This window comes from Camponotus floridanus, unplaced genomic scaffold, assembly GCF_003227725.1.
Source record: "Camponotus floridanus strain SB8 unplaced genomic scaffold, Cflo_v7.5 scaffold5, whole genome shotgun sequence".
Classification (NCBI taxonomy): Eukaryota; Metazoa; Arthropoda; class Insecta; order Hymenoptera; family Formicidae; genus Camponotus; species Camponotus floridanus.
In genome coordinates this window covers 524566-542733 of record NW_020229658.1, presented here as the reverse complement: position 1 = coordinate 542733, position 18168 = coordinate 524566, and the positions used below count along the sequence as shown (strand labels likewise).

Here is an 18168-nt window from a genome sequence, read left to right as displayed (position 1 = left end):
GTTTATTAAACGAATGGGTATCGGTAATCTCGTCAAGACACGCAAGTACAGTAGTAAAAGGACTCGCAAAGAGCCAAAGAGATTCCCATATGGAATTTACAGTTGGGCGGATCATTTGAATAATTTTATCAGGTCTCGGTTGAAACCATTGTCTTGTAAAAAGACGGCCTGAAATATGGCCAGAGATATACGAGGACACCCAGTTTCTTTCTCTACGTTCTGCTCTCTCTTTGTCTCTCTTCATCGGGTTCCCTCTTCTCTTCTCCTCTCCTTCTTCGTGCCGCTTCGGCATTTCGGTCTCAAAGTCAAACGACAGTTTGACCGCTTTTCTGGAACCCTAAAGAGAGGAAAGAACACACCGATCGAGGAAACATTCCACGGGGGGTACGTGTTTCTTCACGAGTTGAAGATTCGAGATAACTAGACTTTACATCGCTTTTCGCTCTCTTCGTTTCTCCCCTCCTGCTACAATTTGTTTCATTTTGCTTTTGATACAGAATAATAAATTGTCCAAGTTGACGTAACAATCTGTGTTAAAGAATGTATTTGCAAGCTGTTGGGAAATATTTTCAAAGAAATTTTCGTTAGGAATCTCACACCGTCAGTCCCCTGTAATCTATTAGAGCGAGTGATACATACAGCTTAACTTTACATTATTCTCATTTATCTTTCACGAGATTCTCCTTTTGACAAAAACAAGCACGAACTAAGAAAAACCTTTCGCATTAATCACTCGTGCGGACGATTTCAAAGAAGGATTTGACAGAATTGACGTGGCGACACCAGAAATGCAAAAGCGTATCTCTCTCTTTGAGATACGCACCGCCGTTTCGGTGAATCCACCGTTAAGTAATGTCGGGATTGAATCACGGGACGAGCGGGGTGATGGGAAAGATAAATTCGAGAATCTTTACGAGCTGTTTAAAAGTCTACCAAGTTTAAAGCGCGCGCGACTTGTCCCGTGACGTGAATCACGGACGGGAAATGGAATGAATCCGGTGGATCGTAATTTATGGAAAACGCATTCCATCGAGATGTAATTTAGCGTCCCGAATCGCTAACGGCATTCGCCGTCGTCATTAAGGTTCCCAAGATAGTCGGCGTTAATTGTGAAACGGGAAATAAATTTACATGTGCCTTTACATTTATTTTTGACGCGCGCGCAAATTCTTTTTAAGTTTTTAAAATTTTTCAAAATTTACTCGAATATCATAAACCATATTTTTAGAGTCGCGCAAAAAGAAAATTGTGAAATCGTGCGCTTACTTGGAAATTCGTGGCGTTTATATTGAACTCGGGTTGATCCTCTAGGAATGCTCGCACTTCGGCGACATTTCCATCAGCGACAATTTCGAAGAATCTTTTCTCGATTTCTTGCAAATGCGAAAATGCCACGCCGGAAGGCTGCAATCAAATAACCTTTAAGTAGACTTGGTGAGAAACACATTGCATCGCGTCTTCAGTTTTTCTATATTATTATTATGTAGAAGACACGCAATTTACTTTGTAAGAGATTCGGCTACCGATGTACTCTGTTTATAGAAAAGCTTACATTTTCGAGTTCATCTTCCGTCCCGGCTACTGTTTCATTATCCGTCATCACGGATAATCACGAAATTATAAACAATCGCCCTCACGTAAATGTTATATATACAGAGTAAGATTTATTTCTTAAATATAAATAGAATAGCTTAAGAAATTTAAAAGTATTAAATCTTTTGAAACAGAGAAATGTCAAAAATATATTTCTCACGTCAATTACATTTTGTTTCCATTGAGGTATAAGGGTGGGTTTTCACTTCATTTCGACGCTCATTTTCTAGCGTCAAAAAACATCACGTGATTAAAAATAAAGATACCAATTCGTCATTTTTTGATTACATGATGTCTATTGACGCTAAAAATGAGCGTCGAGCGTCAAATGAAAACCCACCCTAAGAATGAAGTCGCTTCAGTTTGAATTAATTTTAGGGAATTGTGTTTTACGTTGTAGAAAAATTATAAAACTTTAAGGATAGAGCGCTCCTTTAATTTTTCTACAACCGTGGCGGAAATCTTCTTTGCTAATTTTTTTTCATTTACTTATTTAAGTCTCGATGATACATAATATACGACAAATATATGATACGTAATATACAATGAAAAATAACAAGACAATGATATACTTTCGTTAATAATGTAATTATATCTTTTTTCGGAGGATATATATACATAATTTATATAATTTGTTTGTGCGCTACAATATACAAATAATAATAATAATATAATCGAAAATAATATAATAATATAATATATATAATAATATATATTTCATAGATAATTTAGGTTTTTTCAATGACAATAATTCTTATATATATTATTAAAATAATTAATTTTTAAGTCGATTATAATTGACGATTGTTGTGACAGTAAAAATGTGACAGTAACGCGATACGATTTAACATTACTATACAACGAAAAGGTACTCGATAGTTGCTGTCACAATTGGCAATTGATAGTAGCAACGAATTTCTATAAGATCTGTTCGTTTCAGTCGCACACTTCCTGCATCTCGTTGCTCCTATTTCCTTCCTTGGAAAATCTCTAAATCTACAACTATCTTATTTTAAATATACATAATTGAAACTGCAAGAAAGTGTAGCTAAACCGAACACAGATTTATAGTTACAGTTTCAAGTTTATAACGTTAAATATAATAGTGGATACAAGAGCGATGTGTGTTAATGAAATGAAAACTCGAAGCAGATTACGTCCCCTTTTGAATGCGTTAGATGAAGAATAAAAAGAAAAAGTGGGCTCTATGTACAATAATCTTGATTTCCTAAGAGAGGTAAATCCTCTCAAGATACTTCTCTCCATCTCTTTAAATTAATTATAACAACGGAGATATGTTTAAATATAGACTCATTCTTGCTGCATGCACGTACAAATGATTGGGATAACGTTATGACAGAAAAGTCAGTAATCTATTATCTTACACATTTTCTTAGATAACTTCATACACAGATATACCGCACAAGATACACACGATTCGCGAGCGCTTTCGTATATAAGGAACAGAAGGAATATTATATTAAAGAGAAAAGCTTCGATTTTCTCTTTAGCTTCATTCTTTTTAATCATTCTTTTATATATTGTCCTATAGATTTAATATACTACACATCATTCGGTGAACACGGATAGGTCTCACTGGCCAACTCTCTCGTTTAGAACGACGTCTTTTATTCTTGCGTATTAGATAAATGTATCTAATCTTCCTCTTACGAATGGGAACTCAATCACGGTTATACATTACTGTCTTTGACGACACGCGTGTCATTCGAATCCACGATCCGTAAAAGAAAGTGGCTCGAGTGCCTCGACAGCACTTGGACGCACAATTAATCAAATCACTAAAGTTCGAGAGGCTCCAGTGTCGAAAAGTCTTTATAACGTCACATCGCGCCAAGCACTCGAGCCCGATGATCCCCGATGATTCCACTCGAGGCAACAATATCTGTCGACGTTTGCGAGATTTCAACCGTAGAGCATCCTGGACGGCAGCACGTAGGTGGACAGCGAATAGAGCATCGACGCGTACCAGTGGATGCCCTCCTTCGTCGGCCGAGAGTCCTCGTTTTGTCCTCTGACGTGCGACGCGTCGTCCAACCTTTGCACGAAGAAGGACGTCACGCTGCTCCAGACCCTCAGCGGCAGGAAGGCGTAATGAGCCACCGTCTGGCTGTCGATGACGGCGTAGCAGGACGCCACGACGTCGTCCACTATGATCGTCCCCTCCGTCGTCAGCGGCGCGTACACGCCCTTCTCGAGCACCAGCTTGGTCTCGACGACCTTGTCCCAACGTGGAGAGCTGTCCGTGCCGTTTCTCGCGACGGGATCGCTCACGAGGACCCTGTCGCCGAGCTGTACCTTGGCGGCGAAGATCGACGAACGACCCTCCACGGGCACCAGGTGTGCCGGCGTCAACGTGAGCACTCGACCGGACTCCGTCGTCAGATGGACAAACTCCCGCATTTCGGACGGGGCGCGATCCAGGAAGGCGATCACCTCGCTGTACACGATGTCTCCGTGGGAATTCAGGGCGGCGATGCGCTCGCCCAGATGCACCTCGTCCAGCCTCTTTGTGCCGCCATGTTCCGTTCTGATCAGACTCTTTGCGGGGAAACAACCGCCGGATTTGCCCGTTGAAGACGATTCTGAAAGTAAAACACAAAGGTATAAGATAGAGAGCGTAAGAACATATAAAATAAATCATTGCTTATTGATTCCCTCAATTTCTAAATAAAATCACATGGACTAACAAGGAACCTAAATAAGAAAAATGACAGAATTTGTAAATGTACACAGAAAAAAAAGCAGTGTCAAATCAAAACTTATATACTTAAACTAACGCGTTCATTGTTTCGTATCGTACGCAACAATTTATAATCTTCTTAGAAGAATTTAATAATTTTAAATTTCAACAATATTATAGTATCTTATTTTAATATTGTAATTGTCACCTCAAGAATATATAATTATTTAATTCTACTTTAAGAAAATTATAATCATTGATTTAAAAATGTTATTTTCTATTCTAACATTGTTTCTTTTCCATTCAAGAAAATTAAATCTTAAATCATAAGAATATATTTTTCTTTATTAAACTATATAAAGTGGCTTCATTCAAGTAAGCAATTATTCAAGCAATTATATTTTTTTTAAATTAACGCGATATAATCTCATTTCAAGATTTCTATGTTAAAAACTAAATATAATATATTTTCAAAATAAGAATGTCCTTTTTTCTGTGTAATAGAATGCTCAAAAATCATAATGTTCTCCTTTTTTTAACTTTGCTGTTCTGTAACTTTTCGAGAACATTATGAGAGAATGTTATGGTAAACTGAAAGTTACATCGATTTCATATAATGCAAAATGAATGTCGTTAAATTTTCGCGATCGTTAAGCTGATTAGACCGATTACGATGAAAATTGGCGAAGCGTTAAAATCGCGCGACACGCGTAGGTCTCATTCGCACACTTTTTGTCACCCTCTTCGGCTTCCCCCTTCGTCCCATTGTTTACCCTGAGCATCGACGCGTATCGATTTCGCGCCAATTTCTACGCTCGGTTTTAATTCGGACCGACAGGCACGCCTTGTGATTTATTGTGCATTTATTTTGAAATTCGAGACATTCGAGACCGTGGCCTGAAATGAACACGAACCGCTGATTGCTAATAAAGGTAAATACGATGTTTCAAAAGAGAACGCTAGAAAGTGTGTAAAGAATACTGATCGGTGGATTCAAACACAAGCTTTTCGTAAAAATTATTTTACATTGGAGAATATTATAATTTTTTAAAAATAAAATATTTTCAATAATATAATATCATACTTTTTATAGGGATGAAAAATTAATCTGAGGGGGGATACGTACTCAACTAATAACAATAATATTTAAAAAATATAAATTATATATTTTAAATATTATAATAATAATATTTAAAATATATAATTTATATATTTTTTTAAATATTATTTAAATTATATATTTTTAATAATATATTTAAATATATTATTTAAATATAAAAAATCCAAATATAGAATAAAATTGTAATAACATATAGATTGTTAAATATGTGATATGCGTTCTCTCAAAGGAGTCAAGTCACTATGTTACTCGTAACTAAAACAGCATGACTTTAACATTCCATTAAATGGCGTTATATTACAACTGCACCGACTCCAGCATCTTTATTGCATTAAACGACGTCATTATAACCGCCAGCTCAGTAGTTTATACGCTCACCTTTATTGGCGTAGTATAAGCAGTCTTTACGCGGATATTAACGAAAAATAACTACAATTAAAATCTATATGTCTGCAAATTTATCGCGCTTTTTAGTACTCGTTTATATAGTTTTCTGCAATAACTCGAGACAATTAAAGCACGTTTAAATGCAACTCATATATTTTTCTCATCATATAGCGGAGCATTTTTAACGAGATGACAGCAACTACTAACCAGACTTGACGGAGCAATGAATGTGGGATCTGGACTCGTAATAGACCCAATCGAAACCAGCCTCGACCGCGAGTCTCGCCAACATCCCGTACTTGGAGCGATCTCGATCACTCGTTGTTATATCGACAGCTCGTCCCTCGTAGTGCAGGGAATCCACCGCATGCTTGCCCTCTTCGTCCCAGCCTTCTGTCACTCTCAGCTTTATCCCCGGCCACTGATTCATCACTGAGATCGCCAGAGCGTTGAGCTTCTCCTTGCACCTCTGTAACATTGCATGTTCTGGCTTATCGGAATGGTAACAGATTGGTTAGCGGAGTCAGTGTAATGGAGTCTAATGTATGGATGAGAAGTTTACAATCTCTACGTGTTCCTCACACGTACTAATCATCCATCTTGAACATTTAATAATTTAATTTAATATTGTATTTCATTTCCCAGATAATGGGGTAGACAGAAAGATGGAAATTTATCGTACACTGAGAAAAATCGTTTGATTGTATCAATAAGATTGTATCTGAAGGCATTTTAAACCAAGCAGAATTTCTAGTTATCACAATAAGACTCGATTTTTTATAACTAGAACGTTTAATTGACTTTGTTACAAGGATTAGTATTTTCTAGTTGGAGCTATAAAACTTTTTATTATATTAACTAAACATGGACACAGTGATATCATTTTTTAAGCAAATTTAGTATCTTTAACAAGAAAAATTGGTAAATTTAATAGGAAGGAGTTAATCATCTGGTAATTCCTAAAGGAATTCTGATTCGTTCATTTTCCAACAAACATACTGATTGAATCTATCAGATTTCTAATTAATGCAACCAGGATTTTTTTCTCAGTGTACATTCTCATTTATCGCAGTTTATCAAATATAAAAAAATGTATCTATAAAATATTAATATCTAAAGTATGATATACATTTATACGCATCTCTTTCTAGGTGTTGGGGACTATTTTTGGTCATAGTTGGGATTTAAATCAAGCATTCAGAAATTTAGAGTTAAAGCTGGCTTTTTCCAGAATGAAGAACGCTTTTCCGGACAGTTCCGCTTAACACGATTTCCGTCGCATTTGAAAACATCTCGCGACACGGTCCGGTCGTGGAATTCAAGTCGATTTCACGGTGCACGCGCGGAAAAAGGAGGATCTTCCTCGTGACCGGTGGCGTCAGGTAGATAGAGAGAGAGATCAGCGGGGTTCTCCAGGGCCGCGGGAACCGCTGTGAGGAAAACGAATGCGTGTTTTGACCGGTCATGAGATCGGTCCGGAGAATCTTCAAGAGACTTTAACGGGCCCGAGTCCGTGGCGAATCAACGGACAAACAGGAGTGTATATATAAATACGGCCCCGAGACGTCGGGAGAAGCATTCGGTCACGCTGATCCTCTCTCCGCTCTCCTCTCTTGTCCGGAGTCACTTCTCTCTCATTGTCTACCTGTATCGACAAAACGGGCGGTGCCGGGCCGCGGTGAATCAATAGCCGTTTTCTCTCTCGTAACGAAGCGCGCGGGACGAAACGACTTGTTGAGACAGGACCCAATAGCGAAGCGGAGGACCCATGGCTTAAACCCCGGACTTAATCCGGAACGCGGCGTATCGAGGGCGCGAGAAGCCAAAGCGCGCAAAGGGAAGTCTCACCATTGACCGGAGCCGCGGCATTGTCGAAGGGCCCGCGTTCAAATCGATTCTCGGAGGGCAATCGCCCACGCAGGGCCGTATCATGCGGATGACCGGGCATGCGAATGAATCGCGGAGGAAGGAGAGAAGAGGATTCTCCCGCCTCTCGCGCCCCTCTCGCTCCTTTTATTCCCAGTTGACGAGAAGGGAGGGCTCGATCGACTTTCGCCAGGGGAGACGAAATCGCTCGTCGAGGGATCGGTCCCGAGGAACGATCGCCGCTCGCGCGATTTTTACACGAGAGGAGTCTGGCACGTATAATATGCGTACACTGAGAAAAATCGTTTGATTGTACCAACAAGACGTATATGATTGAAGGCATTTTGGTTAAATCAAACAAGAATTTCTAGTTATCATGATAAGACTCGATTTTTTATAACTAGAACGTTTAATAGATTTTACTATAAGGATTTGGTTAGTATTTTCTGGTTGAATCTATAAAATTTCTTGTTGCATTAATTTCTTTGCTTGCTTCTTACTAACTTAACTCGTTAACTTCAATATTTGCCATGAAATGTATATAAAGAATTAGTATTAACGTTAAATCCAAAGTATTTTTTTTTTCTCTTACGAGCAGTAGGGCCAGAAAGAGGACGCTAGCTCTCTGATTGTGGGTATTTGAGCTGCATCCTCTTCTTGCATCACTGTTTATCAGTTTAATTTCTAACAAACTGAATTTAAAATAATTTATTCGATAAAGTGGATTGAATTGATCCAATAATCTTGTTAGAATTCAGAATATTAAACAGACTTTTGAGATTAGATGAAAAAAATTTTAGACGACTTGGTGCTGGCGAGTTTAGTATTATTAACCAGAAAATTTGGTAAATTTAATAGGAAGAAATTAATCAGATTCATGTGGTAATTCCTACAAGAATTCTGGTTCGTCCATTTCCCAACAGACATACCGGTTGAATCTACCAGAATTTTAATTAATGCAACCAGATTTTTTTCTCAGTGTACATATTTTGTTCCGTCTCTCTCTTTCACCCCTTCTCATTCACAATGGCGGTGCGCAACCGCCGATGGTCCGCCGGACACGAAGCGGGTCGCGATCCGCTCGCGGACCGCCACAATGAGACCTGTTCGACGTTGAACCGAGAATGAAACGGAGCTAACAATGTCCACGAATTTTGCAGCTTTTCTTGCGGCAATTAGCCTCTATTGAATGCGGATACCGGTCCCGCGCGCACCCCCTTTCCTCCTCGCCCTCCCTTTATTTCTTTCTCGGGGCCTCTCGATCCGCGTGAGCGTGAAAACCTTCACCGCCACGTGCACGCGATTGTCGCAGGCACGATTGCAACGTCCATCGGCTGTCGGATGAATTTCCCATTTGGGATATCCTCGTGAATATCGCGCTCCTAAATGAACCTCCTGTGCGATCGGGATTTATATTTATTATACGCGAAGGTCCGCGTATAAATTGGCGCTCAATAGACGACTTTAATTCCCTCGCGCGTGATACATCGCTATAATGAAATTTATAACCGAAGCTGCTTCAGTTTCCAGACCGCAATGTGGCCGGGAATGACGTCGGTCGATTCGCCGCTACTTCCGGCACGTGAAAGAAGGATGAGGATCGCTTCGGGAAAATTGATTTAGAGGAATCGACCATTTTGAAGAGACATATCGAATGTACCGTAGTCAAAAATATCGATTACAAACGGCAGATTTCGAGAGGTATTCGTATCTCGACGTTACCAGACATTATCAGATATCGATTATGATCGATCCACGAAATTTTCTCGTGCGCCCTCGGCTCTGTTGTACGATGAGAATCGAGGTAATAGAGCACGAGAATGACGATAGAAGTCAAGGAGGAGAAGAGGAGGAAGAAGAGAAGGAGGAGAGAGGGAGGATATAAAAGGCTGCGAAGGAGTCTCGTATAAAGAGAGGGAAGAATGGTGAAGGGCCCGAGAGATATATCGGCCGTAGCGCGCTACGGGGAGCCTTGTTCACGCAGCGGGATACCCCCTGGGCCCCTCCCAGACTTTACATCTATTTACAAATATTTTGGCGGACTTGAGGAGATAGAGGGATATAATGGGATGAGAAAGAGAGTGCGCGCGCGCGCGCGCCTCGGTCGGCCAAAGCCGAGAGAATGTCGGGTCTTATGAAAATCCATTTGGAGTAAAAAATGGCCCGGCTCGTAATACATCAGGCACAGGGAGAGCATTACGCCAAGAAGTGGGCAGAAATTGAAAAAAAAAATGTTATTCGAGAATTCCGGTGCGCGCTTGAATGTCCCGGAAACAACCGAGGCATAAAAGGGAAGCCGCGGCTCTGGTAGTCGCAAAAGTGGAGCTCGATGAAAAAGATGCGAGTGAAAAGAGAATATTGTCACTCGATACATCATCCTCATGATAGCTTTCGATATGAGAATTAATGATGTTAGCGACATGAAATTTTCCTTTCCATATAAGACGAGCGTATGTTTGTACTACGGGATCGAGTAAAGTCATTGATAAGTTTTTGAATAAGCGGATAAAATTGCACGTAGCCGGTAGCCGCGAAAAATGACGCGCCGCGAAGGAGATGCTGCCTGTGTATTATCTCTCCCTCATCGCGCTCGCTTCGATAACCGCTAATTACGGAGCGCATGTCGCTTACACCTCGTTTACATATTTCGTATCTTATCGCTTAAACGGTATTCGGTAAATTCGTGTTAACTCTCGCGCGACTTTACCTGGTATATAATCAACGTATAGCGAAAGCAATATTAATTTTCCTGTTCGGCGCGCGGTAACTAATTGCCCCCGCTGCATGTTACGGCTCGTTAGATCGCAAATAACGTCGACGGGATTGTCGAGAACAAAGGAGCGGGACGTCGAGACAAACGACGTCCGAACAGTCGGGGAGACGCTGGCCGAGGGTGTGGAGGTCAAGGAGCAGAGAGAGAGAGAGAGAGGAGGTGGATAGAGAGGAAGATGAAGAGAGGAGAAGAGCACGTTAAAGTGGAAGAAACGGCGGGAGCAGAGAGGAACCACGAATGCTGGGCTTCTCGAAAGGGGGTTGGGTCCGTCCGAGACGATGGAAGATGGTGCGCGCGAAGCAGGGGACTGGGCTCTGTACCCAGCATCCAGCAGACGGAGCCCCGCCCCCACCGGTTTCTTCTCTGTTCCTTTTCCACCTCCAGTCCGCTTCGGGCTTTTACCTTTCTGCGTGCGGGGCCAGGCCAACCTTTTATTCCAATCTTCTTGTTTTAACGTGCTCGTTACTCTACCCCCTCCTCTCGATCCACCACCACCCTCCCTTCCAGCATTCCCGGGTCCGAGGGGCCCCAAGAGTAGTGGGCCCCCGATGTTGCGTGTTCCATTCACCGCGCAACAAAACGAACCGCCCAAGCATCAGCTGATCTTCCAAGAAGCCACTTCCGCCTCGGCGGCCACCCCGCGACACCTCGTCGATCTCGCTGATCCCGCCGAGGATCTAAATTCTGGATGGGAATCCTCCCGCGATTTTTTTCAAGATCGTTTGATTGCCATTTCTCGCTTCCGACGGATTCTTTGCTTCCTTCCGATGCCCCGCGTTTCCATCGTACGCGATTGAATCGTCGACGAGGAGAATTATCGAAACGAGATGCGATCGGAGCACGCGAAGGACAATGGCCCGGGATCGGAGAGATGACACGGCAACAATGACAGTCGTGTTTTCAGAGAGAATCGTGCGAGGTGCATCGAGTGTTTGTCGAGCTCTCTAGATGGTCCCAGCAATAACGGCTGAAGAGCAATCTCGTCTGCGCCGGAACGACCTATCTCACGCTTCCCCCTTCGTATCTTCCTCTCCTTCTCCCCTCATTTTTATATTTTCTTTCACCTCGTAGCGCCTCTGGTTTCTTTTCGTTTGTATACCATACGAAATATACGCTCTCTCGTTCTGTTCTTTGTTTTAGCAGTCTGTCAAACAACCCCGAGTGTCTATCCTCGAACCTCTCGTGGAATCACGTTTTCAATCTAAACGGATTTCAAATCTTTTTAATTTATGATCGGTGAAAATTAATAATTGAAGAAGAGTCGATTCATTTTTCATAAATATCTCACGTCACTTTTCACTAAAAACATTATTTTATATATGCTTTTTGTTAAATCGAAGCTTTTTATTCATTTATCCTTTTAATAACTCTAAAGATTGCGTAATCAAACGATTTTGCGATCTCCGAGAAAGCCGTGGATGCGACGATCAATCTCGCCAAGGAATTTTCAACCTGTCGTGGTTTCGATCTGATGTGTTTCTGCGCTTTAGCGGATCGGATTACGTTCTTACTGCTTACCTGCATAGCGACATTCTAAGAGCAACAATAAGACATAAAGGAATTCGAAAGATTCAAGCAGATATTAATGGTGAGTTTGATTGAAAAAAAGTGAGTTCTCTAAAATATATATATTTCTAAAATATAAAATGTTTTGTAATCCTTTCAATATATTTTTGAAACATTTCGTTAGACTTTAGACTCATTGTCATATCCTGGATAAAATTAACGCATAATTTTTTTACTTTTTCTTTAAAAGCTGATATTTAAATTTTAACGAAAAATTTTAAAGAAAAAGTGAAAAAAATTATGCGTCAATTTTATCCAGGAGTATATATTTCCCAATCGTATGTATGATTAGAATATAATTTGATGAACACCCTAGAAATATTCAATGTTCTAATTTTATCTCGTACATGTTCGTGTTGCTAATCGTACGATTCGCATCTTAAAACTCGTTAAGTACGAGCGTTTTGCATATTCCCTGTCTCGTATGCCAGATAATAAAATTCTCGATGCGCGACGCCTTCTCATTAAGGCTCATTAGGGCTCATTAAAGATCCTTATGATTTTCTCGCGGGCCGTGCAATTTCCTGGAAAGCTCGATCGAGGATCCCCGCGCACGAGGAGGAGGCTGTAACCTGTCGCGGGACCGATCTCACCCCGGCGTGTCCCGGAGGGCTCATGTTACATCCTTATTACATACCTGAGCGGAAGACAAGACCGCGAGGTGGACGTTCGAGACGGCGGAGGTAGATCGAAGTCGACGGACCGCGAGACCCTTTTGTCTGTGGGAACGGATTACCCATCGAGAGAGAAGACGAAGGGGGATCAGGTGGAGCGATGGCGACGAGGGAGGAGAGGAGAACGCGTTGGGACGGGGGAGGAAGGTGGAAGACAAGACACCAGGGGCGTGTTATTTTGGCTCCGAGGCACGTCACGCCCGTCGTCGACAGGCACCTCGGGCACTCCACGAAGGCGACCGCGAGTGATGAAGCCTCGTCCACCGCAATCAAAGCACGCCTCGTCGCTTCTCGCCGCTCGATCTCTCGTACAGCTTCCTCCTTCTGGTCCCGCCGCGTATATCGATGTCCTCTCGCGCGAGTCACGTAGCATGCGAGATCGCGTTGAGGCGAAATTGTATCGAATCGATGCGCGGATAATATTTCGAGAGACGCGAGGGATCGTGCAAGACGCACAGAAAAAAAAGGACATTCTTGTTTGGAAAATATATTTAATATGGAAATCTTGAAATGAGATTATATCGCGTTAACTAAAAAAAATATAATTGCTTATTTGAACGAAGCCATTTTATATAGTTCAATCCAGAAAAATGTATTCTTATAATTTAAGATTTAATTTTCTTAAATAGAAAAGAAACAATGTTAGATAGAAAATGATATTTTTAAATCAAACATTATAATTTTCTTAAAGTAGAATTAAATAATTATATATTCTTGAGGTGACAATTACAATATTAAAATAAGACTGTAATATTGTTGAAGTTTAAAATTATTAAATTCTTCTAAGAAGATTATAAATTGTTGCGTATATATGAAACAATGAACGCGTTAGTTTAAGTACATAAGTTTTGATTTGACACTTATTTTTTTTCTGTGCGGTGAAGATGAGAGCGGGGAAGAAACGTATTGATTTTTTATTTGCAATGTTGTTGGAAAATTAATTTTTTATTATACCTTGATTCCGGATAATGATTTTTATGAAATATTACTGCTTTATGTCTTACAACTTTAACGTGTGTCAATTGAATTTCAAATTTAGCAAATTGGACCTAAAACAGTATATAATTATAAAATATACCTTTGTATGTTACAATTATTACTTTTGTATAAAATATAATTATAAAGAGTGAAACGTAACGAAAGAAATCACTTTGCTGCAGGATACTTTTGTCAAATATTTTTATCCAGCGAAAAAGGCAACATGAAAGAGAAATAATTTATAAAGGGGTGAAAGTTGTGGGAGACATTCGATGCCCTTAACTTAAGAGCTTATCGCTCTCGGCCGAGTCGGTCGAGCAAGAAAGAAGAAGAGGAGAAGGAGGAGGAGGAGGAGAAGGAGGAAAAAGAAGAGGAGGAGGAGGAAGCGAGAGACGCTCAAGGAGAGGAAGGGAAAAAGCAGAGAGAGGGAGAAGAGGAGGAGAAAGAAGTATATGTATACGGAGAAAGAACGGATATCGTGTTCCAAATCGGGATCCGAGGGATCGGGTTATTAGGATCGAAATGAATGTAAATCCCCTTAACACGATCCCCGGCCAAAACACGGCTACCCGCGGCTCCGAAAGTGGCCAGATTAGATACCGCTGGTCCGCCGCGATCCCGCAGGATGTAGCAGCCTGATCCTATCTCACTGGCGTTCTCTCCTTCGCCGCCGCCGCCGCCACCGCGTTGTGAACCCCAGGACCTACCCACTTACCTCTACCCTGTAGACGGGTCTTAAATCTCGCACGCGGACCGCAGGAATGCTTGGTGCGCGTCCGGCCTAACGAGGTTTTAATCGCCGTCACAACATCCACGTATAACACGTGACGAAGGTGTCACGTGCCCTTAAATCAGAAAATTACGCGACTCTCCCACGCACGCTTAGAATCGTGTTGATCGACGCCGAAATAGATTTTTCCCTTTAATAAAAATACAAGCTTCCCCAACTAAATGATAGCATATACATTTTTGCTTGCATTCGATAATGTAAGATTTATTTCTCGGAATATATATATTCGATTTGCGTTCTATTTAATCGTAGCATTTTTCATGGCAGATCAGATTGGCGACTGTCGCCTTATCATTGTGCAATGATATGATTGATAGATTCAATTGGCGCCAATCGAGGAAAAATGGAGGTAAAAGAATACCCTGAATGAATTAATCTCAACGATATCTGAGCGATATAACGCTCTCAAGATATAGATATCATATCAGCGACGATACATCTAATACGTGTTATTTCGCATTAATAATAAAATATCATTACTTTTATGTGTTAGCTTCCAAACATCAAAAATCGAAAGATGCTCGTCTCCAAATCGTGAGCGCGCGATTTCACCATTTTTGGAAAAATTCACCGACGTTGTCCACGAAAGGATTACGAAACTGTATAGCGGCACTCCTCGTAAACGCTATTGTAAATCACGGGTTATAAAGCGAATTCGTCGAGCATGGCATAAGGAGGTCGGCTCGATGAACAGATCGTACGAAGGAGTATGTCGCGAGGCGAATCGTGACTAGTTCCTTCTCCTTCTTCTTGTGATTTCCATTCGCGCGTGATAAGTCGTTTTGATTTGTGGTCGGGATGAAGTTATAATAAAAGCGCGCGCTTTCACGTTGCGCAGCTTTATGAGTATTTTTCGCAAAATTAAAATCTGCAACATTGTTGAAAAAATAATTCTATAAAATTAGTTTTCGTTTCGAAAGTAATCACTGTTTGATTTGATAGACTTTTGGTCATTTCATTAATCTTGAGTTAATCGAGTATCAAAAGAAAGTCTCATCTTTCATCATTTTTCTCTTTACGAAACAGTCTATGTTTGAAATTAAATTAAAGAGAAAAGAGAGAAAAAAAGACTATCCAAAAAATCATTTATTTATACAAAATTTCTACAAAAGATTCAAGAAAACTAAAATTTATTGAGAAACTTGATTAATACATTTTATCATAATAAAATATATAGATGTTTTTCCTGTCTTGAAAAGAAAAAAGAAGTTTGTTTTCGCGCTATCATGTCATAAATATAGCAGATACGGATGTATAATATATCAGATCACATTAAGGCATCTGTGAGGGAATTAAAAAAAATAAGACGGGACGAGATTCTCTCATTCTTTCTCGTGTTAAAAATATATGAATGGTAGCGGATAAAAACGCGATTTTTGTTTATTATTTCGATACTCTGAAATTCCAAAATTCTAAAATCGTCGGCTAGAAAAGCAAATTCCGAGAAAGTCGTTTTGCTCTCGTCAAGATGTAGCTTCGCGATTCGATGCTATTAAATGTAACCGAAATCCTTGGACCCGGCTTTGACCTTGTGCAAAAGAAACGTCCTTAGATCCTTCGTTGATCAAATCGCGAATTTAGAATGCGGCATTATTCAACGTCCAGACGGTGCTATTTATTAAAAGTTCTGTACTCCAATATGGCGATCTATGAGACAAGCAGATTTATGCGTTATTGTTATTAATAGTTTTTGCTCATATCACTTTTTTTCTCCATCTTTTATAAATTTATCTAGAAAGATTTGTATCATTTCTCTTTCCATACACCATTTATTGATCTTCTTCATATATTTCATATATTTCTTCTTTATATATTTATAAGAAAAGTTGCAAGGATGAAAAAACTTTTTTGTTAAAGTAAAATATACTATCTACTTATATTTTGTGTTTTTATATATTAAATTATGTTATAAATAATTTATAAATGTAGAAGGAAAGAGAGAAAGAATATGTATTTATAAGATATATTCATTTATTTTGACAACTATTTTAAAATTATTTAAAAAATAAATAAATTTTCGTTGTTTTCTTCGAAAACATAAAAAATGTTGGTTGTATAATTAATTTGTATAAATACAAAATCTTTTTATTTGTGCTTCAAAGAATTAAAGGATGATTTCGCTCTATACGTGACAGATGTACGATATGATTCTGTCACGATGCCAACTGATATCGGGCAAAATCGCGCGGCTTAAGTCTCGCATAAAGATAGAATCTGCGATTTGTTTGCACAAATGTGTTCAAGAAATGCAATAATATATACATTATTACAGATTTATAAATGTTTTCCTTATGCGGGTTGCCTTTACGCACCTTTACGCGATGCTTTACATCAGCCGACGTAGTATCCGAAATACGAACAGCTGATTATTTATCTTGTCACTGTCGTGTGATTTTACTCCGCTTCCGTCGGCGCAAATTTCTACAACACTCGTCTGTGAATAATCCGTAACGTTTTCTTGTTTGACAGGCTTTGAAACATACGGTTTCAAAAGGCGAAGAGAGAATTAAAAAAAAAATACAAATATATATTTATGTCAAATTAGAAAAGAGCAATTGGATCACATGTGAACATCATTAACATGATAGGTTCAAAAACAAATCTCATGAGGATTCAAAAAGACAAATTGATCAAACGAATGAAGGATTCAATTTTCAAAACTGATTTGTTTATCGACAACTATATTTGTTATATTTCAAAACAATTTAAGTAGCTTTAAAATAGCTGTCAAAATAAATAAATAAATATCTTATAAATATCTTATAAATTCATACATACATAAATACATACTTTCTACATATTTAAATTGTTTAGTATTTATAAAATAATTTAATATTTAAAGTATATGCAGGAATTTTATTTTAACAAGAAAACTTGTGATAATAAATAAAAAATTTGATGCTTTTTTTATCAAAAAACTTTGTTTCCTTCAATTCTTTCGATATCATTTTTTCGGAAAATTCACAGATTTAACTTGAGAGAAGATAAATGTATATATAAAAATTAGCGAACAAACAGGAGAAATGGCGAGAATGAGAAAAGAAACAACGTTCGCAGCGTGTCTAGTAAATCATTCAACTGCAACCAGTCGCGTTAATTAATGCTAATTGACCCTTAGACCGTGTAAGTCTTTAGTCATGGTATGTTATTTTCCGCATCCGTTTCCTATCTTTTTACGTACCATTAGAAAGAGAAAAAGCAAATTATAATATTTTCTCATTAATTTATATTCTTTAAAATTTTAACTTATAAACAATACATGACACATCAATCAAATGTTATTGTGGGCTATTTGCAAAGTGACATTTAAATATACATATTTTTAAAAAATTCTTTATATCTAAACACGTAGTTTTAAATTATTAGAGAAAAACAATGTTGAGAAAAATAATGTTTGAAAGAAAAAAAAGCGCAGAATACTTGTATGTAACTAATATATTTTTATCCTTTTGGAGATTAAACATATTTCATAGCATTATATTTATAAAGCAGCACCTGCGCGACGCAGAGATTTACCTTGATAACGTCAATCGACAAACGGCGCTATCGTGTGACAGATTGGCCGGAATCGTTATTTTGCATTCCGTCACGTATCGCTTATCTCGACTCGCGCGATTTGCCGATTAAATCTAAGCGCGCTGTTGGCGCCGTTCTCCACACTCGAAAATAATTTATGACACATGCCATTTCACGTGTTTTTCAAGGTGCTTGAAATATTTC

The 18168-nt window shown here is 39.2% G+C and overlaps 1 protein-coding gene across 1 annotated transcript in view; it reads right to left on the bottom strand.

The window, feature by feature from the left end:
* Window positions 1–2343: 2343 nt before the first annotated feature.
* LOC105254026 (sonic hedgehog protein A) overlaps window positions 2344–18168 on the bottom strand; it is a 40933-nt gene continuing 25108 nt past the window's right edge. The window contains exons 2-3 of the mRNA XM_011262474.3: window positions 6009–6270; window positions 2344–4196 (exon numbers count right to left, since the gene is read on the bottom strand). Coding sequence (XP_011260776.1) covers window positions 3517–4196; window positions 6009–6270 — 942 coding nt within the window. The 3' untranslated portion in view covers window positions 2344–3516. The remainder of the gene's footprint in view (window positions 4197–6008; window positions 6271–18168) is intronic.